This window comes from Macrosteles quadrilineatus, unplaced genomic scaffold, assembly GCF_028750875.1.
Source record: "Macrosteles quadrilineatus isolate MER2022 unplaced genomic scaffold, UCM_ALF_1.0 Scaffold_1__1_contigs__length_201487025, whole genome shotgun sequence".
Taxonomy (NCBI): Eukaryota; Metazoa; Arthropoda; class Insecta; order Hemiptera; family Cicadellidae; genus Macrosteles; species Macrosteles quadrilineatus.
Genome location: NW_026542594.1, coordinates 72660229 through 72685258, shown reverse-complemented (window position 1 = coordinate 72685258; position 25030 = coordinate 72660229). Strand labels below are relative to the sequence as shown.

General features: G+C 35.2%; 1 protein-coding gene across 1 annotated transcript in view; it reads right to left on the bottom strand.

Annotated features, from left to right (window-relative positions):
* Positions 1-25030, bottom strand: part of LOC128983577 (cadherin-86C-like) — a 297541-nt gene that overhangs the window by 102628 nt on the left and 169883 nt on the right. Inside the window, exon 10 of the mRNA XM_054402910.1 lies at positions 10115-10267. Within this exon, the coding sequence (XP_054258885.1) occupies positions 10115-10267 (153 nt within the window). The remainder of the gene's footprint in view (positions 1-10114; positions 10268-25030) is intronic.

The window sequence follows — 25030 nt, the reverse complement described above, 5'->3', positions numbered from 1 at the left end:
CTGTGTTTGATGCATGTTGGGCATGAAGCTACCATCATATTTATATCTGATGCCATTCCTGGCCACCATAAACTGAATCTAGCCTTTTTTCGACATTTGGTGGCTCCTAGATGACCGACGTGTACTGTATTCTATGAAGCATTTCTTGACAAAGACTTGATGGTACTATTATTCTAGAATTGCGTAAAAGTAAGTTGTCCATCAGTGATATCTCATCTTTAACCGAGAAGTAAGGGTTAGATGAGATGGAAGTTGTGATTTTTCTGGCCATTCAGTATGACAGTATACTGCAATCTTTCTGAAGATGGGATCTGCTTGTTGAGCTTCCCGTAACCTGTTTATGTTTTCATCAGTTGTAGGTATGTTTTCAACCACATTTTGAACAAAGGCTTCAATTTCTTCTTCCATGTCATATGTTTCCTTGCTTGGAATGGGGCATCTTGAAAGGCAGTCTGCTGGTGCAAGGTGTTTTCCAGGCGTATATGTCACTGAATATGAGTATCTCATCATGCGAAGTCTCATTCGCTGTAAGCGAGGTGTAATGTCATCCAAATTCTTAGATGAGAAGATTTTCACAAGTGGCTTGTGATCCGTTTCAATTACAATCTCTCGACCAATTATATAGTCTCTGAGCTTGTCACAAGCCCACGTGATTGCTAGGGCTTCACGTTCAATATTTGAATATGATTTTTCAGCTTCTGTAAGTGACCTTGAAATGTAAGAAACAGGTCTGAATTTACCATCATACACAAGAGTTGGTAAGCGAGGGTCGTAAAATGCTAGTTGGGGTGCTGAGGTTGGAAGTTTTTTTATACTTACCTCACCTTATACCTTATACCTTATAGTTACCTCACGGATAACCGGTATTATTTTAAGTTTTTCTATTGCTGGTTTGCCAAGTAGTGGTGTTGTGCATTTGTCAGCCACATACATTTTTTCCATACACGATTTTCCTTTGTAAGAGAGTTTTGCAGTGACTGTGCCAATAACAGAAAGAGGCGATCCTCCAGCCGCACTTAAAGTTCTCTGGGTAGGCTGGACTGCAATTTTTTTGCTTAGCTTTATGTTAGATGGTATTACTGTCACATCAGCTCCTGTGTCGATTTTGAACTTGACAGTGTCTTCATTAAGTCTTACATTTATTGTCCAGGGATCATTTTTTGTTTTACCAGAATCCACACACTCAATGAATTTTTTCGATGGGTCTGGTTCATTAGTGATTTGGGTAAAGTCATCTGAACAATCCAAGTCTATTTCTCGAACATTGTTTTGAAGACAACAGTGTGAAAAGTGGCCATTTCGCTTGCACCTAGAACATTTGCGATCTTTTGCTGGACACAGACCTCTTCGATGAGAAGGGGTTGAACCACACCAAACACAGAAGTTGGGATAGCTCTTAACATTTGAGCTTGAGTACGTTAATCTCCCTTGATCCCTATTTTCTCTTTTGGATGAATGTATTGCATTATCATATCTAGCACGTTGGTTTTTATTTACAGCTTCGATTGATGGGAGGGTCAATTCCTCTTTTTGTCGTTTCAATTCTTCTAATTTGCGAAGTGAAGTTATTGCAGATTCCAATGTAACTTTATTTTCTAATTGTAGTTTATCACTCAAATCTTGATCACGCATACCAATAATAATGACCATTAGTAACATTTCATCTTCAAGCGTTCCCCATTCACAGGTACGAGCAAGAGAATATAAATCTGTCACAAAATCTTCTGCAGTTTCTGTTAGTCCTTGTTTTCTACGTAGAAATTTGGCTCTTTCATAAATAATACTCTTCTTTGGATTGAAGTGCCCATCAAATTTGTCCATGACTGTTTTATACTTTGTTTCTTCATTGGTAATTTTGAAGGATGAGAATATTTCTTCTGATTTCGGGCCCATTGCATATATGAGTGTACTCACTTGTTTTTCTCCAGATGATTGATCCAAGTCACTAATTGTTCTAAATCTTTCAAAACGTTTTTTCCAAGATGACCATTCCGCTGGATGGAAGGAAAAAGGTTCAGGCATTCTCACTTGGGTATGAGCCATGATAAACTTGTTTAATAATGGTAGATACCACAAAAGTTGTTGATATTTTTGTATAGATAAAAAAGTTAAATTTCGGTGTCTGTATGTCACCCCAAACTATGCAAATAAAGACTGTGCCATGTATTAAACTCATAAAAATCAGAATTAATCATGATAGAATAATTTAGGTAAAAGTATTTTTATTTGTATATATCAACTAGAAGTAAACAATAACAATTAACACATGATAATATAAAACTAAATGACAATAGTCAGTAGAGCTGTATAGCCAACCATTACATATTTTGTACTAGGCGAAACCCGTCGAAATCGACGGTTACTTTCAAGGCTCACGCTAATTCATCCAACTGCGATAAATTGAATGAAATTATACATATTTTGAGCATTTAGCATTGATTAATAAGTGTAAAAACAATAATGATATTAATTATTGTGTTAGTAACCAAATATGATTGATCATTCAATGAATAAAATATTTCCCATACTGTACGTCATCGGAGTTGTTATGCTATCTGGTATCTCTTCCTTTGGAAGAACCTTTAAATAAAATTAAAATCGTATTGGTGGATCTTTTGTAGTTAAACACTTCCGTGATTTCATCAGTGTAATGCAGATTAATCTATGATTTTATTTGAAAAAAAAAATCTGTCTGTTGGGAAGACACGTTCTAACTTCAAAGGGAGGTATATCCGTTACAGTGTAAGTTTGATTTTTCCTTCGTCACGTCGCGTCAGTTCATATCGTACTTCTGTGCCAATTAATAACCCTCTAGCACAGTTTTGAGAAATTGGTTGTGGTGTTACTGTTAAAGCTGGAATTCCTTGACATGGGGGATGTCAGTTAGTTGTCTCAGCCTTATCAGTTACATAAAGTTGTCAATATAATCTCTCTACAGAATGTTAGGTGTAATGGAATGTACTTGAAGTGAAGTTGGCTTTTATTTTTTAACTGTTAGGGGCCTCCTCATTTATATGGTCGTGCAGCTTCAAGCTTCATTGGCAACAAATAATGCGAATGACATAGTAAGAGCACAATAAAATTCTTTTGCAGATGAATTTTCTGTTGGAGAAATATAAGTCGAATTATAAATGTCACAATGCGAGTTTGAGCATTTTGTAACTATATTAAATGGGTAAGTTACATAGATTTTTTAGGTTGCTGCTCAGTGCACTTTAAGAATATATATTTTAGAGATAAAATAAATGGTTTTTGTTGCTGAGTAGGGCTAGTAAACATGCGCAACCCTTTTCGTTAGTCTAATAACATTCAAAGGCTCTTTAAGAGTTCAAGTTCTTATTATTTTGTATACATATCTATATTATGTTTTCACTAAGCTTAATGAATACATCGAAGTAACCTCTCTGAAAAGTCTACAGTAAATTGCAGTTTTTCAGCTTGATGCCTTTCTAAATCATGCACATATTTCTACATAAATATTGTAAAATGTTTTATTCAGTTGCTGTAAACCATTATTAATTTAACAAAATATGGATACGGCTCAAATGGGCACCGTGCCCTTCTGCACTTGTATTATTTTGTATGGTATTACACAATCGAAGATTTTTAAAATAATGGAAAGCATGTAACAATAATCTCATGAACCTATGATGATCTGTCTAGAATAATATGATAAAATATAGGGAAAAGGTGTGAAAATGGCAGACACCAACCTGTAAAATATATAAGATAGTTCAATAAGAAACAATTGTAGGAGTTATTGTGATAAAAGGATTTTCCACTGATTTCGTAATGGAACTTTATATTGCAACACAAATGATACAGAGGAAAATCAATTTTAAAATCAGAAAATAACATTGCAAATACTTCTTTTGGACAATTCAGTAACTCCCAATAAATGTGTGTTGTTTAAAACACAATTTTAAAATTAACAGCTGTTTTATTAAAAAGTATTATCCTACATGACCAAAATGTAAACAAATCTGTGGAGGGATCTTTAAAGGCTTCTGGGGCAGAGCCCTAAGCGAATTTACTTCGTTTTTCTTTTGATAACTCATCTACAGACCAAGACCTTTCTTTGGACACCTCTACCAAGTTTCTACGCCCAGCCGTTCTCTCAAATTAGTGGAGACAAAGTTTCCAATTAAATATTTAGATTCCCCCATGTTAATCTTATGGGAGAAAACCCAACTTTGATGGAAGATCCAGACCAAACTAATAAAAATATCAAAAAAACAAAAACACTTTGCAAAACTACAGATCAGGGCAATTTTTTTGACACTTTAATTATCAAAATCGGTCCAAAAATGAGGGAGGAGTTCTGTTTACAAAAATCGGCTTAGCGTATTATATATATAATAATAATAGATAGATTGAATAACTGAAAACATGTGTGAAAACAATCTCATGAACCTATGATGATCTGTCTTGAATAATATGACAAAATATAGGCAAAAGTGTAAAAAAGGCAGACACCAACCCATACAATAGATACAAGTTAACTCAATAAGAAATGGGTTTAAGTGTTACTGCGATTAAGATTTTCCACTGATTTCGTAATAGAACATTATATTACAAAACATGACATGATGCAGATGAAAATCAATGTTAAAATCAGAAAAAAAACATTGCTAATACAGTAGAGTCCTGCAAACTTGGCGTAATAATGACTGGAAGGGTGCCAGTTTGTGAAGGGGGGAGTTTGTGAAATGCCGGGTTATCGGGAACTAGGGTTAAAAACAAGAACAATACAGTTTTTAATCTTATTAACTACTTCTTTAATTTATATTTATATTACAAGTTAGTAATAAGTCATCAGATATAGTAAAACAAATCATTTGTACGAGCTGAGAATGATTTGACTTGAGCTGGCTTGAGTCCATGTTTAACTCAGACTCAAAAAATCACTAATTTTCTGAGCCAGGTGATGGCTGAGTTATCCAGACTGCCGAGTTATCGAGTGCCGAGTTTGCGGGACTCTACTGTACATCATTTTGACAAATTCGTTGACTGCTACTAGTAGGTCACAAATTGTGGATGTTTATAGGCATGCACTGTGGATGCAATACTCCCTGGTGTGGATTAACGTCCGTACTAGTGAGAACTTTGTCTATCCGCAGTACTAACCTGATAATTAGACCAATACATTAATACCAAGGCAAAAATGTGGTTTGGATTCCACTATAAACTGTAGGTTCTTAAGCTCCCCATACACTATGCAACATGTTTGACGGACATGTCAGGACCCAACATCTTGTCGAACATATTGGACAGTGTGTGGGTTCCAACCCGACATGCTCGACGGATATGTCAGGTCGGATGCTCGGTCCGGTAGCACCACTCGACTCGAGCAGTCCGCCTGACATGTTGGAACGTGTGTGGGAAACCGTCGAACCGCTCGCCCAACTAGCCACAGTTTCCAGTTGGCTTGTATTTAGTGAGTTGTGCATGATAACCATCCCATTTTTGCGTAATGTCATTTAATGATAATAAACTGTTCTGGTCAGAATTTATTGAACTGTACAGAGACCAGAAGGCGTTGTGGGATGTCAAAAGTAAACTCTATTGCAACAAACATGCGCGTAAAGAGGGGTACGATATCCTGATGGAAAAGTGCAAGGAACTATATCCAGAATGTGATTTTAAGTTTGTTAAAAATAAAATTTGAAAATTTAAGAGCCTCGTTCCGCAGAGAGCTGAAGAAAGTACAAAGTTCCAAGAAAACTGGAAGTGGCCAAGAAGAGATATACGAGCCTTCTCATTGGTATTACAACCTAATGATATTTATAACGATCAAGAGAGTGTACAAAAAGGTATCTCGTCAATCGATAAGAGATCTACAACAATTGAGGACAAAGAAAGCGTGGATGACGTGGAAATACCAGAAAATTTCATACCGAAGTAGACGTGGTATGTTCGATAGTGTGAAGGTCCATGTTAAATTTCTAAAAGTTTAAATTCACGTGGGGAAAAGCCTTGTGATCCAATTTGTACCATTTCAGATTTATACCTTCCCATGGTTGGTTACTATGACTGTGCAAAATTTTGTACAGATTGCTTCAGCCAATCAGGAAGAGTATTTGTAAAACAAAAGCAGGAGTGTAGTACAGGAGCTTTGCTCAACTACGGTATATGAGATGTTTGGGATGATAAACTATGGTGCCATTAAAATATAAATTGGGTTACTGGAGGCAAACTGTCCAGCTATTTTATGAAAATCCAACTCATTTAAAGTCAAATGAAACTAACAAATAGTTGGCTACTAGAGTTTTAAAGCAAAATTGTCCATTTAAATTGAGTTAAAAGTTTGATTGAAAAGCTTAATTTTCCATAAATTTGCAGCGTAATTTAAAGAAGTGTCAGGGGAACCCCCCCCCCCCCACGAATTATAACTATGGGTCAGCCCCCAGACCTCCAGCATGGGTTAAAGAAAAAATTTGGGGGGGGATCTGCGACGTGAGCTTTGGGGGGGTGATGGGTACCCCTGGTGACTATTGCATCTCTTTGACTGCTTGAAAACACCTAATACTGTATCAACAATCACAGATAGCTCAGAGGTAAGGTAAGGAGTTCACGAACTGAAGGTCTCAGGTTCGAGACCCATCTGGGCAAGATATTTTTTCTAGTTTTTTATCACAATTTGCTTTTATAAACTATTTAATCAAAATACTCAAATGATTGCTTGATTTAGTTTGCTTTTCATACTAAATCATTATTATTTGGTGGTTTCATGTAGGATATCCCCATGGGTTGGTCCTATGTGAAAAACAAATGCTTAATTTGTTGTAAAGTCAATTTTTAAATTGCTGTAAAACAATTTTAAAGTTGTTGCAATATAGTTGGAAACAATTTTTTATCTATATAAATAAAATTAGAGTTTTGTCTGTACATTGCTAAGAATCATAAATTTTTGGGTTATTTTTACGTTTTATACATTAAAGAAGCCGAAAGACGTCTTATCTAAATTTCTGTCTGTCTGTCTGTCTGTCTTTCTGTAACACTCAAGATGGCATTTTACGCAATCTTCTCCAGGAAAACGAGAGTACCTATCAAGATCCAAGTCATTTTAATGTATTCACTGGATTGGTGAGAGTGTCTTTAGCCATTAAAATATGGCCTCACTACTTAGTAAAAAAAATTACGGATGTTCAAAAATGCAGTTTTGTAAGATTTTTGTCATGTTTTCGTCAAATTTTGATCACATAATGATCTATGAAATAACGAACAGCTGTTTGGATCAAGATCATTTTTTCTAGCTGTCACTGATATATTTACAAAATGTTGTTTACAAATACCGCAACCATTTCCGATCACGTTTTGAAGGTAAATCCCATCCAAGTGAGATTAAAAAAGATTTTATTACGTAATGGATGTAATTAATCGCAAGTGGAATAATATACAATACAATACAATACAATACAATATTCTTTATTGTTAATTCGTCAAGAATTGCAATAGTGTCAATACAATAGTGAATTAATTGTACATGTTAATTTTCATAAAATTCCTTCATTGAGTAGAAGGGTCTTGCGATTAGCCACTTCTTCAACTCCTGGTGTAGCTTGTTGCCAGTCAGGTCTCTCAGGTAGTCAGGTAGATGGTTCCTCAGCTTGCAGCCGGTGTAGGAAGGTTTTTTCTTCCAAAGAGTTGTTCGGTGAACTGGTAGTGCAAATTTGGAGCCATGACGGGTGTTGTAGTGGTGCAGGTCTCGGTTTCTTGGGGGGTTTATTTCATTCACATACTTTATAGATTCAAGTATGTAGAGAGACACCACTGTGAGGATTCCTAGGTTTGCGAATGCTAGTCTCCAAGTCTGTGGTGGGACAAGGTTGGCGAGGGCTCTTATGGCTTTCTTTTGAAGGACAAGAATTCGATTCATATTCTTTGTTGAAGTTCCTCCCACAATGTCAAGCCATATCTAAGATTCGACTCTACCAGTGCGAAGTAAGCTGTTTTGGCCACGGAGAGTCCGCCTATGTAGTTTATTCTTCTGACGACATATATTCCAGTACTGATTTTTTTGCTTAAGTGGTTGATATAGTGTAACCGTAAATGAAATTAAACAACTAGGCATCATCCAGGTCAGGAACCAGAGATTCTTTGTGTATAAAATTGTTCTTGAGTTTTGATAACCAGAAAGAAGACCTTGAATCAGTGTTGTAGAGGGCTGGGAAACTTGAATTTATTAATGATCGTCGCCAATAGCTTACAAACAAGGTTTCCACTCATTGACGGTCTTCAATGGTGGTTGTGTAAAGTGTAAAGTGTAAAGTAAAAAATCACAACTGCAGTGGGTGATTGTAACAGAGGTTTACGGTTTATGGATGATGCTAAACTCGCTTTTCCAACGTGTCACTTTCTGTTCCTACTCAACGTATGATGCAATCGCTGGACCATACAGCCAATAGGCCCATAGCCCATCTCTTGGGTACTTACGCCTACCCAATTATTCATAACAACCTTTTCGACGACCCTTGATACCGGTACTTTTCCCTAGAATACACGGCCGAAATAAAACTACAAACTTACAAAAACCCAGCATTGGGTGATTTTTGTCACATTTCCTTCTAATGTTAAAAGATATACCAATCATTGTTTAGAGAATACGTGCTCTATTAAATAACAAAAAGTTGTTTGTATAAGGTTGTTTTTTTTTTTTCAAACTGACACCAATAAGTTTATATTAAAAGTTGTTTACGAATAAAGCAATTAATGGGAAATAACTTTGATTGCCGATAACTTTTTACGAGGAAATTCAAAACCAAGAGATCAATAACCTCGGGACTTGATTAGGCTAACGCATTCATTTAATTGGTCGGACGTAATTCTTAACTGTAAACGTTGGTTTTTGGTACTGGTTCTTTTCCTTAGAACCGTTGGTAGCAGCAAGAATCATTTTTTCGTACCAACACATCACTGTAATTTACAAATTAGTTACCGTTTGAGTTGCAACTTATTAATAAAGTTGTATTACAGCCGTATTCAATTTAATTGATGTCTTAACTGTATAAGTTTTGCTTTTTCTGTCTGGATTCCAAAATGTTAGTTTATGCCAAGAAAATGATAACTATTTTAAGTAAAACATTTGTTCAGCAAACCATAATGAATTGTTTACAATTTACGTTGTTTATATATCAATAGTTGGTGGCCTATTTTGGTAATTTTTATTATAAATTACCAATATAAATTGTCTATAGTACTTCATTTCATATAGTAAGCCATCATTTCAACAGCGTTTCGGGTCATCTTCGGTCCAAGCAAATATAAATTGTTATGATAAAATTTGATGACATTGACAAAGATTTCTAATTCTAATTTTATATGTACTTTTGTTATGCTTAAAACGTAGCAAATTCCCTAATTAAGTTCTGTATTTTTGTGTGTATGTCTGTTGGTAATGCATTAATGTCCTTATTTCTCAGTGCCACGAAAAAGACAAGAGCACCTTTGATAATGAAAATGTCAACCCGAATAAAGTGTTAAATGGTGAGGTTGAGGTATAGTACTTTAAATACTTTTAACCATTGTGGGAAGTTATTTTCAACTATAGTCCTCCCTGGGGGCTATGCCTCATAGATCTAGGCCTATATAAAGCTTTTTTTTAGTTTAATCATTGGATTTAACATATGGACCAACACGATCCGGGTGACATTTAATTGCGAAGCATTTTTTTTGGCTTGAAACTGTCAGATACTGTATTTGCGAAGGTTTAGGTTTGCCAGCTCATCTGAAAATATGCAAACCAACTGCTGTTCTTAATATAAGAAGGTTTCAACTGACTACTATAAGCTCCCCGTGCGTAGAACGGGCACACAGCTAGTCTATATTAAAATGAAACTGTTGTCAACTATACATTAATAACAGTTTCAAAATAAGTTTAAAACTTATATAGGCCTAAAACAAAACAATTTTTCCTGTTTTTCTGCTACTTGGGATGTGGAAACAGTTCCGGGCTTAGCGTCCTAAGATGTGAAGGTGTACAAAAAATTATGTTATAAATCATAAACTTACAATATTGTAAGTTGTACACTTAATTATTAAGGGTAACATTTATTTAATGAATTAGCAAGTTGTTTCTCAACAACCATCAAAGCAGTTAGTAGTTTAACTTTACCCTGAAGGAGAGGACTCTGTTAGTCTCGTAGTCCAACAATGAGTTGTCCCTCACACGGATTGTGAACTGAGCCTGACCCTCCGCTACACTCGGGCTCACCTCAAAAGTGCCGTTGTTGTTTTCCAGTGACAGAGCAAACACACCTATCTTTCCCTGCAAAAAAACGATATTACTACGTTTATTCTTCAATAATAAATAAATACATTTATCTTATTGCACAAAAACAGATTTTTTGGTTCAGTAAAATTTCAACAAGTTTACAGCTGGCATTCCGTGTGCAGACCTCAAACACTCCATTATTGACATTTAAAGGTCAACATTATGAGTCTTAAACTTAAATAAATATAAAGTAGTACAGATATTTAATATTAATAGATGAATAATTGACCCTTCAATGCGGTTTGACAAGCCATCCTTATCACATGTAAACAGTCACTGCTACGGTTTGACGAGACCCATTTATAATGAAACTAGCAGAGTACCCGTCCTTCGTGCGGATTTGGCGTATAAGTATAAAATGCTTATTGTAGTTATACTCATGTTCTGTGTTTGCAATGAGGGAGGACACTTATCTTGAGAAAATTTGGTTATTTAAATTTACTGTATGCTATAGCTATCCACCATAGCCACATGTTCTACCACTGCACCTCATCCACTGCAATAGAAATAATTTATTTTTGTAAAAAAATACAACTGACTTCAAATGCTCTAAAAAGAATTAAATAATTTCAATAAAGTAAACTTTTGTATTAGTCAAGCTCACGTATTTTAAGTTGGCGCGGCTCTATGATGATTTTTGATACAAAATTAAAGAGGATGTCCACATTGCAGGTGACCATCTATAACTGAAGGTGTTAATCTGCATACTGTAACCAAAGATCGGCAGATACCATCATAAAGTTTTTTATTATAAGATAATAAATTATAATCTTATAGTGGTATTAACGAGTATCTTTAAAAACATTATACTGTAACGCATTTAAATGTTTCTAACTTGGAAAAGTAACGTTTTAATATTAAACTAGCTTTCTTTTCCCTATCATAATATCAAAATAAATTATTTTCCTATTCATATAGAACATTTGTGTGTTATTTTCATAATTCATTCATTCTGAAGTAAACATAAAATAGAAGAAAATTTCCTTTGATATATAAACAAAAAAGTTCAGTATGTTTTTTATATATTTATCTTATCTAGCTACAATTTATTGATTTTCAAAAATACACTCTCAATCTTTTATTTTATTCATATTTGCAGTTAGAGCCACGCCGACTTGAAATACGTGAGCTTGACTAATACAAAAGTTTACTTTATTAAAATTATTTCATTCTTTTGAAATAATTTTAAGTCGGTTGTATTTTTTTACAAAAATAAATTATTTAAAGATTTTTAGTGACTGTATAATTTAAGGGTTTTTTACAAGCAAAACTGTTTGAAACAATCAAAAGTGCCATAGAACAATCATTATTTTAAAAAAGCTTGAGTCACCTGTTCAGGTAGCAATGGCAATAGCTATGGTTATAAAAATTAACATTTTTAGATTTTTCTTAAAAAACAAACTGTTGTCCATGACAGGCCTAATAAAAAACTAAATGTCTTTCCTAGAGACTTTGAAATGCCAGACATCATCATTTCCTGCAATCGGTGTACTTCTACATTATAAAAAAAAAGAAATACAGTACCATCTCAAGCCTTTTGGAACAATCTGAAAGTTATTCCTCAGCCACCAGCAATAAAAAATATCTCAAAAGTATAAAATTGGTTGTTATCATGTATAGTACCTTTGGAAAATATGTATATGAAAAATTGGTTCAGCTAAAATCGGTGTAAGGGGTCAAGGGGTAGGTGGTTTTGTTTACTCAAGATGTAGTTGAAATTGCAAATCAGCTTCCTCCTAAAACTATTCCAAGCAGGCATAATAGTATTGACAGGAATAGTATGAATAGGTGGAGAATATTAATAAACATTACACATTTGCAAATGCATGTTTAGTAATTAATACGTTCACTGCGTTACGAGATCCCGGGGTCTCGTATCGCACCTAGCCCGTGGTGTGGGACCGACAACTTGCTCTTTTCCCATAAATTACGACATTGATATTTCGGCCTACGATTATCGTAAAGAAATTAAACTTGTACATAAATAATGCATTTTTATTGCTGAAACAGCTGGTATTCATGAAACAAACGAGATAAATAGATCTCGTAACGCACTGAAGTAATAAACTTTTACTTTATTACAATACGAGACCTCTGGATCTCGTATCAAAAATAGTTGCTCCAAGCGCCACAGGTGGCGACATCTAGTAGTCTAGCATCAACAGAGAGCGCTAGGGTTATTTGTTGATATATTGAAAGCTAACCTAAACATTGCATTTTAGTGTGGTGAACTGTGTGTACACTGTTTATTGAGTTTTTGTAAGTATGTTTTTGTCTGATGAGGACAACCCTGACGACCCTCAAGTCCCTGACGATCCTGCTAAGGTGTACAATACGCGTAAACGACCAAAACTGATTGGTGTGAATGCCAGTAATAGTGCTTTCTTGGAACAACTGGTTACGGAAGGATTGGATGGGCCGGTCCCTAGTAGTGCATTATCCGAAAGTAGTGACGATGAGCAAGAACTATGTGATTTCGATGGAAGCGATATTGAAGATCCTGACTATGTACCATCATCGGACGATGCTTCGTCAGGTGGTGATGGAGAAAACAATGAAGATGACAACTGCGAGATGGATGTGACAGCGATGACGGATGGGAGGACATTTCGTCAAGATTGTGACCAACGCCATAAACTAACGGACATCTTGTCAACCACACACTCGGCGGAGGCGGAGACGATTGGACAATGGGCGAAGGCGGGGACAATGGGAATAGGCGGGTAATATGTTGTTTAATGAGCAGTCGGCGGAGGCGGGGACCATGGAACAGTCGGCGGAGGCGGCGAAGATGGAACAGTTGGAGGAAGAGGCGAGGAAGATGGAACAGTCGGCGAAGGTGGTAGGGGCATGATCACGACCTCAGGTGGTACCAGCACATCGGAAGGACCTGACATAAATCAATTCGGGTGCTGTTGGGTCGAAGACAAATCACCTTTTACTTTACCTGAGACAGTTTATTTTTAAGAGTTTTGTGGAAATTCAAAAGTGAACATTAACGTTGACAACCCTGCTTCACCTATTGATATTTATCTCCACTTTCTAGACGAAGAGCTCTGGGACTACATGGCCCAAGAAACAAACAGGTATGCTATTCAATTTTTATCATCTAACAACCTTCTGCAAAATCAAGGTCTAATGATTGGCTTCCCACAACAACTGCTGAAATGAAAAAAATTCGTAGGTATTATGATTTGTATGGGCCTAGTTCAACTGCCGCACATCAATTTGTATTGGCCTAAGAATCCGTTATATGGTAACCCGTTGATTAAACAAACCATGACGAGAGACCGCTTCTTGTTGATAAAGAAGTTTTGGCATTTTGTGAATAATGAACGGATTCCTGACCCAAATGACCGTTTAGCTAAGATGAGAGTCATTGTGAATTACCTCAACTCAGCATACATGTATGCGTTGGAACCTGGCAAGGATCTTGTAATAGACGAAACAATGATACAATGATATAAGGTGAGGGAGGCTTATTTTCAAACAATACATAAAGAATAAGGCCCATAAGTATGGAGTGAAAGTGTATAAGCTGTGTACAGTTGACGGCTATACACTTAAAATGATTTTGTATGCTGGGAAGAGCACAAACAGCCCCCATGGGCACACCTATGATGTGGTTTTAGATCTAATGGGGGATTTTGAAAGTGACGATGTCCTGATTGAAGGATTTCTCAACAAAGGAAAGGACCTTAATAACTGAAAACTTTTACACTGGCATACCCATCGTTGAAAAATTCCTAGAACTGAAAACGAGGATGTGTGGAACAGTAAATGTGAACAGAAAGGGATTGCCTAAAGGATTGAAAACTAAGTTGAAAAGGGGCCAATGCATTGGATTTAAGTTCTAGCATGGTACAAAAGTGATCAAATGGACAGATAAAAGAAACGTGACAATGGTGTCATCATCCCCTAATCACGACAGTACCCTAGTAAATTCAGGGAGAAGAAATATAACAAATGAGCCAATACTGAAGCCTAAGTGTGTGCTTGACTATGATAACGTGAAGAAGGGAGTTGACTACACTAGTGATCAGATGTCGTCATACTACACAACGTTACAAAGAAATCTCAAGTGGTATAAAAAAGTTGCCCTTGAGTTCATCACGGGAACCACATTGGTGAACTCGTGGGTAATTTACGGGAAGCTGAACAACGACAAAATGCCTATGCTTAAGTTTAGGGAATCAGTTGCTATAAGCCTAATGGGCCTGGACGAGGCTCCTGTAAGACATGTGACACCACCACAAAGAAAGAGGCCAGCTCATTCTCTCAGCAAATCAGAGGGTGGGGGAAAGAAGAAAAGGCGTCGTTGCAGAGGATGCTATGAGAAACTTAGGAAAACATCCTCTTCAAGAGAGGCCGACAAGAAAACCATAACAGTGAACACCTTCTGCAAAGACTGTCCAGACCAACCATTTTTCTGCCTTGAATGTTTCAATGAGAAACATGTGTCATTTTAGTATTCAGTGTCTTTGAGAACATTAACATTTTATTCATAAAGAAAAATATAAGAATCTTGAACGGCTCATTTGATAAAATATTTTATAACTACAGTATATTTGTTTAGATATTTTCATTCAACACTTAAAACATTGGAATTTTTATTTTGTATAGTAATATTACATATTTTTACTATATTGCAATCCATGTTTTAAAATTGTAATGGAATAAATAATGTGCAAACATATTTCTATTTCTTTTTTAAACCTAGAATCAGCCATGAGAAAACACATTATTATAAAAAGTTTAATTTTATATGTATAAAGTGATTAAATATTTATTTTATTGCAGTCGATTATTAGGAATTTGTAAATAAATAGAAAACACATGTTTTATTGTAAATTAATACAAATAAATTATGAAGTATTACAAATGTGCGATACGAGATCTCGGGGTCTCGTACAATGACGTCATATTCAGTTCCTGGGCTGCCTGAAGATTGTCAACATTGTACTGGTTCAAATAAACAAACACAGAGCGTTCACTCTCCATTCATTTCAAGGTTATGATGCGCAAACGATTACTGCGCAACGTAATCTCGGGGTCTCGTATCGCACCAGGGTAATCATAGCGGACAAAAACCTATAGATCTCATAACGCACCAGTGTAATAATGCGGGAAAATATATAACGCAGTGAACGTATTAAAATATTTCGCAATCTCACACTTCACTTTAGGTCATGTAGGGAATAATTGCTTTTAATTTATATTTGGATCTTTTTTTTCGAATTATTTGGTTTTTACAATACACTTTTATTTGTCAATATCATACAGCAGCTATTCACTATGATTTTATAAGTCAGAATATTCAATACTCAAAACAGAATTATACACAAATCAGGCCAAACGTTGAAATACCTTTTTTATAGTAACCAAAACCAAATTCATTTTTGCAATGACATGTTATTTAGGCTCCATGGCAAGAAATAGTTTATTAATCAATATGAAGCAACTGTTTCATAAAGAACTGTCTGTAGCTTCATTTAAATGGTTTAAACTTACAGCTGTAGGATTATTAGGCCACTCAAATCGTACATAAAAAGAGGCTAAAATCGCAAAGCGTGATGTATTGCTGCATTTTTAATATGTTGTTGGGACCCGTTAGGGTAACTCAAAACCAAGTTTGCAGCTTTGAGATCCCTGTGCTCCCTGCGTAATAAGTAAAATATTACAAAATTAATGTATTTTTTAAGTTTTTGGTTTATAACTTATTAACAGTTCATTTTTCTTAATACTACTCAAATGTAATAATTAAAGTACATAAAATTTACAACAATTTAAGCATAGTTTCATTTTTGTGTGTCAAATGGTTTTTGAGAAATGATTTTTCAAATATTACAAATTTTTTAAAGTAATTACGATAATTTACATTTTTCCTGGGTTGGACCCACAAAAATTGTGTAATACCCATATTATGGCAGAATTCTTAAAAACTGCTTTTGTAGTAAATTTTATTGGCTTTCGTTTTATCACAAAGCTAAGTCTCTACCTCCAACACTTTTCTGAAAACTATACAAATAATAATTTATGAATACCATCACGATTTTTTCATTTAACAAGCTTAATAATTTTTACAACATGTGTAAGTTATTAAGAGATAAAAAATATTACTATGTTTTAGCAATTTTTTAAAAAATATAATATAAATTTGTGTAAAAACAACTTACAGTAAATATTACCACCGCAGAAAATGATAAAATATATCGGTCTCGGCACTAAGCATTACCGTACTACCTATGGTAATAGCTACTTCCTATCAGTAGTCTAAGTAAAAAAGAAGAATATATGTTAAATTAGTGTTTTATTTCTATTATACTTGTTTTCTTTATGTTAAGTTTTAGATATAGTTTTTGACGCCATTCCATGTACTGATTTATGTACAATATGAAATAAAGACTATTTGATTTGATTTGAACACAATCGTTGCGTCTACTACTACGGTATATAATTTTTTGCTGTTTCAAATATGTATATGATGCATTTTAACTACAAAAGTACAGGTTCTACATCAATAAGACTCATGCTGATTGCTGATGTACTTTTTCCCGCAGCATCTTTTCCGAGAGCCTGAAAGACGGCCTCCTGTTGTTGTGTCAACCTTGTTCCCTGGTTAAAAGGACAAGGACGTCACTTGCAGGATTTTGTTTTAAACTAATGGAAAAATGACTTTGTTAAGTTAAAATGGCAAAAGATAAGCTGTGTTTTGATCTGCTATTTATATCTACAGGGTGAATATTATAGAGTTTGTACTGTATTGAAATTGGTTCTGGGTCCAGGTCTTACCATGAGTACTACGGTAATAGATCATTCCCTATACAGGAAATTTGCTAAAACCTTATAATTTCGTTTATTTAGATGTCGAAAAAATATCATTATTTCTACACATCCAGGACTGATTTACTTTTTCAACTTCAAATTCCCAGAGGTCAAAAACGCCTTCTGTTCAAGTTTATATAAATGTGTGTGTATGTCCATCAGCACATGAACTAGAGTAAAACTCATCCGATTTTGATTAAATTAAAAGCAAATGTTATGAACCAGTATGATCGTACTAAAGGGTATGGGGTTTATGGGATTAAAATAGGTTTCCCCATTTTCACCCTAAAAATTCCTCCTAGGAAGCTGGAGAAAAGTGCCTAATTGCTTTGTATGGTGGCAACACATTCCACGATGAATTCGAAAACCTTCGGTTCCGCCTGTTTGTAAAGGCAGCAGCCCACGCTGAGGTAAACTTTTCACGCTTGCCCCCCACCCAAGATGCAGCTTCCTTCCACTTATTTCGAGCATACCACCAAGTGCAAAAATGGTTAGGGATTGAAAAGGATCCCACAGCGTGGGGTTGGCCGAATAGTACAGCAGGATTGGTTCCAGTGACAACCTCATGCAGTCCAACTCCATCCAACCTTCTGAAACTAGTTTCATGTAGGTGCAAAAAGGGATACACGGGTGCTTGCACATGTTGGAAGGCCGGGATAAAGTGTTCACCATTATGTACTCCTTGCTCTGCTAAGAACTGCCAAAATGTCACATTACCATTTATTGAAGAGGATGAAAATGACCCTGACGATAATATGTCTTTTCCCGAAGATTTTGAATCAGGAAACAATTCTATTACCTTGCCTTCAGTGTCCAAAAAGCCAAAATATTAATTATAAGAATGTTTTGTCATAATTTATCATTAAATATAACTTTTAACCATAAATATGTTTTTCCTTATTTTGTTTTTATCACTTAATGGTTGGGGACATTATTTAAACTCATTAAATAAAAAAATCGTGATATTCATAAATTATTATTTGTCTATAGTTTTCAGACAAGTGTTGAGGGTACAGACTTGGCTTTGTGATAAAACGAAAGCCAATAACATTTACTACAAAAGCAGATTTTAAGAATTCTGCCATAATACGGGTATTACACAATTTTGTGGGTCCGACCCAGAAAAAATGTAAATTATATGGTACTTAAAAAAAAATTGTAATATTTGAAAAATCATTGCTCAAAAACTATTTGACACACAAAAATGAAACTATGCTTAAATTGTTGGAAATTTTATGTACTTTAATTATTACATTTGAGTAGTATTAAGAAAAATGCACTGTTAATAAGCTATAAACCAAAAACTTAAAAAAATACATTAATTTTGTAATATTTTACTTATTACGCAGGGAGCACAGGGATCTCGAAGCTGCAAACTTGGTTTTGAGTTACCCTAACGGGTCCCAACAACATATTAAAAATGCAGCAATACATCACGCTTTGCGATTTTACTGTCCAATTTGACTGGCCTATATTATTATTGTTATTATTTAATGCCTTCTCTGCACAAATATAATCAAAATAAATGTTGAATATTTGAGGTTTTCAGCATTTTTCACCAAAACAAATTACTACACTTAAACATAATGCTATATATGGTACCAAATAGAAACTATCCTGGTTATTTTGGTGGTGGTATAAAACATATTTCAGTAATAAAACTGATTCTTTAAGGGCCGCTTTCCCCAAATCAAGTTTAACTTAATCTCGGTTAACTTTAATCGGCGGGTTAAACTTAGGATGGCTTTCCCCACTATTTTGTCATGGCAGTTTAGTTTAACCTAGGTTTTCTTTGCAAGCAACAATGTTGGCAACACTGTTATGCAATTTTGTCTGCAATATTAGCTGTATCAACTTCCCACTATGACATATCTGTCATTAATTTTCTCATGTTTTGGTTATTTGTATTAGGTTTCGTGTCATTGTCTCCAATTGTTGACATTAAAAAGAAACATTTTTATTTGCAGGCTGATAAATTGTACTGATGCTAATTTATAAAATGAAATGGGAAAATAAAATGTTGGGAAAGACGCAAAATTAATGTTTGTGGATTAAAAACTAGAGCCTATCCTTTTGTAAATGGCAGGCCTAGGCTACTCAGCATTAGACACGTTCGATCAATGTTTCTAAATTAAATTTTAATTTTAGGCCTACTACAGTAGTTGTTAATTTACACATGATAATAGGCTAGTGGTTAGGCTCGAATGTTAACTAATATTTACTTTTGTGTAATGTAGGACTCTGTGTTAAAATAAAATCTAACAAAAAGGCTTCTTATGAGCAAACTTTCCAACCACTGTTGCGTTGCTGTGGGCAAGGTAACCTATCGATTGTACACAACTACGATACTTGCTACCGAAAATATAATAATTTAGGCCTACTCTACGCATTTAAAAACCTTAAAACCATTACTGTATATCTGTAGCCTTATATCTTTTAAATTTGAAATAGTCATGAATTAATTGTCTACATAGGTTCTGGTTTGCTATTTCTTAATTTATTTCCAGTTCAGTTTATTTTAGGTTATGTTTGTCAAACAAGGATATTTGTCATTGCCATCTGCCGAACGTAACCAGTCAGCCAAGAGCCAATCAAAATCAAGCTATTATTCTTCTCTTCTGGTTTAACCCATAGATCGCCAGTTAAACCAGCCCACCCGGGGGGTTAACTCAAACCTAGTTTAAACCGAGAAATTATTTTGGGGAAAGTGGATCTGAGGTTAAACTAGAGTTTAAACCGCGATCAGAGTTAAACTTGATTTGGGGAAAGCGGCCCTAAATGTTAGAACAAAACAGTATTTTTATTATCATAGAAAAATGTAAACATAAACATTTAACATATGTTTTAGATAATTGTTAATATTATAAATTATAAGCCAGGTATAATTGAAATATATTACAGTCTTCCCCTCTAAAAAGAGAACAACAGGTTGAAGTCTTGGTGTGGAAAACTCATAACTGATACTTGTAAAAGAGAACAACAGGTTGAAGTCTTGGTGTGGAAAACTCATAAGGTCATAAGTTGGTGTGTAACTTGTGTGGTGTAGGCAATTGGCTTTAGTTGGTTTTTTTCACTGGAGCAGGTGTATAGCTTAATAGCTAACTGGAGTAGTTGAATAGTAGTAGGTTTTGTCTGGAACTGGAGTAGAGTATTCAAAATGAACAGGAGCGGGAGTTAAAAACTGAACAGGAGGGAAATCAACTAGGGGTTTTAGAACTGACATGGTCGATTTGTAGCCGTTGGAAACTAATGTTGGAGCTGGAATGGAATACTTGTAGCTCACTGTCGGGGTGGAAGGAGTTAAGTACACACTGGGCGGAGGTAAGTATTCATAACTAACTGCAGGCACTGTTTTTGAATACTTGAGAGTCTTCAGTGGAGTTGGAGTAGAATGTTCAAAGTGGGGTGCAGTCATGTACCGGACTGGTTTCAGTGTTACAATCGGTGTTTTGAGAAATTCCGGCACTACAGGTTTCACAGCTGGGTAAGAGTACTCGTAACGTGAGGTGGTTTGTAAGTTATTGGTGTCAATGGCATTTCGTAGGTTATGAACTGGAACTGCAGAGTAGCCGTAGCTCACAAGTTTGACAGAGGGTGGTGGAGGTGGCAAAGAGCAAGTTACAGCAGGCTTCAATGGTGGAGGAGCTAGGGTGGAAGTGGATAGTTGAGAATCTAAGGGAATTTTCAGTTTTTGCAACCAATCTCGACCTAGTAATGGATTAATAATGTTATCCACAACAAAAAAGTTCAGGTTTGTAGATTTGTTGTTGTACCATACCTCAACTTTGGCGACACCCAGAGGTTTAAAGATTTCACCGGTAACTGTTTTAAGTGTAGTCGATGTTGGCTGAAGAGTTCTGTTGGGGCAAACTTTTTGAAGGTCTTTGTTATTGATTATAGTTTCTGGACTCCCAGTGTCGATTTCAAAGGTAAGCTTACCATTTTCAATGTTCAGTGTTGTCGTGAATTTTTCCGTTGGTGAAGTAGTGGAGGTAATACAGACAGAAACGATTCTTCCAATAGAAAACTCATATGTTCTATGTCTTCTTGAATTATGGTATTTACCTTGCGATGACTTGATTTGGTTAAGGTTGATATGCAAACTTTTGAGATATGACCATGGTAATGGCATAAACTACAAAATAAGGTGTTAATGTCCCTGTTGCACGATTTTGCCATGTGGTTACTCTCACCACAACGCACACATAGTCCTGCAATTCCAAGGCACTCATAAAACTTCTTACGATTATTTTGACTTTGTTTTGCTGATGAGTTATCACAATCATAGTTTTTTGTACGAAAAACTCTAGAAACTTTATTTATTGAATCAGTTCCATGAAATGTTTTGCAACCTTTTTTTGATACTTCAAGAGTCAGAGCCTGTTCATACGCACCTTCAAACGTCAATTCTGGATGCTGAAGAATCTTTTCACTGATTGTTTCATCTCGTAATCCTCGAATGAATTGTGCACGTAAAAACAAATCAACCACTGAAGATTCACAAGAAGGGCAGTTGAAATTGCATGTGAATGTAAGTCTTCTTAGTGCAGCTACAAACTCAGATATGGACACTGTCGGACATTGAACACGTGATAGAAAAGTATGTTGTTGCACAAAAACATTGGGTTTTGGACATAAATGTTTTTCAGCTATTTTAATCAATTCGTCGTAGCTTTTGTTTGATGGTAGAGTACCTAGTACCAAGACTACCTAGTAGCTGATAATGTTTTGGTCCAATACAATTAATCAATATTCTTGCTTTGATTTGTTGTACTTCATCTTCGTTTCCTGTAATGTTTTTCAAATGAAAGTAATTTTCAAGTCGTTGTCTGTATGAATTGAAATCTTCAAGATTTTCATCAAATGAATCGAAATTGAATGATGTGATTCCGTTCTGGGGTGTTGAAGGTTTTGGATTCTGTGCATGGGTTTGTATGATTTAATTTAACTTGTTCAAAAGCATAGCCTGTTGATGAACAAACGTTGATAAAATTGTTGAAAGGTCTTCAGTCATGATAGTATGTTAATTTCAATGTTTATCCTGTAGAAAAGTGTATGAGTCATTAAAAATCCCATCCTCGTCGCCACTAAAACATATTTCAGTAATAAAATTAATTCTTTAAATGTTAGAACAAAACAGTATTTTTATTATCATAGAAAAATGTAAACATAAACATTTAACATATGTTTTAGATAATTGTTAATATTATAAATTATAAGCCAGGTATAATTGAAATATATTACATGGTACCACACTGATCGGTAAAAGAATCACAGAGAAATTGGTGAACAGACATAGAAAAAAAACATTGCCACAAACAAATTGAGAACTTCCTCCTTTTGTTGGTAGTGGGGAAGTCAATAAAAAATAAATTATCAAACATTTGCAAAATATTACAAATTATTTATAAAATTAAACACATAGGCTAAAAATAACTGTAAACAATCATACTTTGACAATTATCATTTGTGTATCCCAGATTTTGTTGCTGCTTAGTTGTTGTAACTTCTTTAAGACTGTCCAATATTTAATTTATATATATTTTTACTATAACATGTTTTTCTATTGTTTTTGTTTTGTAAACATTCATGAAATAGATTTGTGTTGAGTAAATATGTGTGTTTCTATTAATTATTTTATAATTAATTAGAGTCATTTTAATTGGCAACGAGTGTGAAAATCAACTAGCCACTGTAAAATTCAACACATTTACTTTTCAAAATTACATTCAATTTCTAGTTTCAAGATACACTAATATTTTATAGGCATACAGTTCAAACTATAATGGATGCACAACAGTTTACCTTATTTCTAAACACATTCAATGAACAACAAAAAGCACTTGTACGTGAGATGTCAAACATGTTTCAAGCTCAAATTCAAACAATTGTTACATCAATTGGAAAACCCAGAGAAGAAAGCTGTCAATCTACAATGTCAAATGTTGCTACATTCGAAAACTTCAATGCCAAACAAGAAAAGTTTACCAGCTATTTGGAACGTTTCTAAAACTAATATACAATGAAAGGTTTGACTGACAAGAAGAAAATTGCTCAGCTCTTGTGTAATTCTATAGGTAGTAACATTATAACAACCTATCTGCATTTTTGGGCCCAGACAAGCCACTCAAATCATTAGATTATGAAACTCTGTTGAATGACTTCAAGAAACTATTGACTCCAAAGAAGAGTGTTGTTGTTGCTCAACATTATTTCTTAAATATCTTTCAAAAAGAAAACCAGTCAATTTCAGAGTTTGTGGCCGACCTCAGACGTGATCTTCAAGAATGTGAATTTGCAGTTTAAAGAATGCTCCAACAATGAATGTGGAACATCTGTGTCAATTGCTGATGTTTTCTTGCGGGCACAGTTCATACGAGGATTGAAGGACAATTGGCTTAGGGAACACCTTTTACAATCCGTGTACACTAAGTTTGATGACATTCTAGAGAAAGCTATTGCTCTTGAAGCATCAAAGGTTGAAAGCAAAGAATTTCACCAACATGCATGTTCTAACAACTTTGATGTGGTTTTTTTCTGCTGGAGTGCACAAAATTACAAGGCCTTCCAGATGATCCCACCAGTTCTCTAACAATCGCTCATCCAACAAGACATCCCTCAACTGGAAACAACGTTCAAATAACAAAAGACCTGACTTCAATGCCCTCGGAATAGAAGGCCTCTGTCTTAGATGTGGAAGTAACAAATACATTGCTGTAAATTGTAACAGACACAAGTATAAACTCCAATGTGGGTGAGTGTTTAAAACGAGGACATGTCTCTGCGGTCTGCATAACTACACTGATGTCAAGGACTAAGAAATCAACATCAAAGTTAAATTCAACCAACAACCTACATTCAGGATCAAATGATGACGATTATTCAAGTGAAGACTCTTCTGATTACGGAGTGCAAAAAATTGATTTGATCTACCATAACTTTGATGTCGTAGATTTATTTGAAGTTGGATATGATTCAGACAAGTACATTGTTTCTGTCAGTATAAATGCAAGATCACAATGTTTTGAAGTTGACAGTGGTGCTAAATTTTCTCTCTTTGCGAAGAATGACTTTGAACGTCTACATCTGAACCATCAAGGCTAGCTTTCCGTTCATACTCTGGAGACATAATCAAACCAGAGGGAAAGGTATCAGTTTCTGTATCATACAAGGGTAAACCGTTCAAAGGTGACCTCCACATCGTTATGCTTAGTGGCCCAGGATCACTTATAGAATAAAAATGGTTTATATTACCTGTCCGTCAGTGATCCTATTGTTGTCGTCTTATGCGACCGGTTTCAGGATTAAAATCCCATCATCAGGCTGATAAAAATGTCATGTCACTCAAGTTGAGGTCGTCGGTAAACATAAAAACACACACATACAACACGAAACACGAAAATACGAAATGACATTGCTAGCTACTGGCCAGTACAGGACACTACGACGCGGCACGGGTAGTTGCGTGGTCATGACTCAAAGAGGATCTCGTTACTTTTGTAAACTTGATCTGTACAAAGCTTATCTGCACCTCAAGTCGACGAAGAGTCCAGTATTATTCAGACAATGTCAACACACCGTGGAACATATCGTGTCAATCGTCTAAGCTTCAGAATAAAGACAGCACCTTCTGAATTCAACCGAATTCTTACACAAATTTTGAAGGGATTGCCTAAAACCGAGGCCTACTTTGATGACATAATTTGCCATGGTTCAACAATGGATGGGTGCAAAAGAAATCTACAGGCCTGTTTTAAACAACTCTCAGATTTTGACTTACACATAAACAAACAGAAGTGTTCATTTTTCAAGAACAAATAGAATATCTAGGACGAGTGGTGGAGTTAAACAAAATAAAGAAATCTCCTACCAAAGTTCAAGCTGTTAAAGAAATGTCACGTCCATAAAAAGTTGAAGAATTACGACGATTCT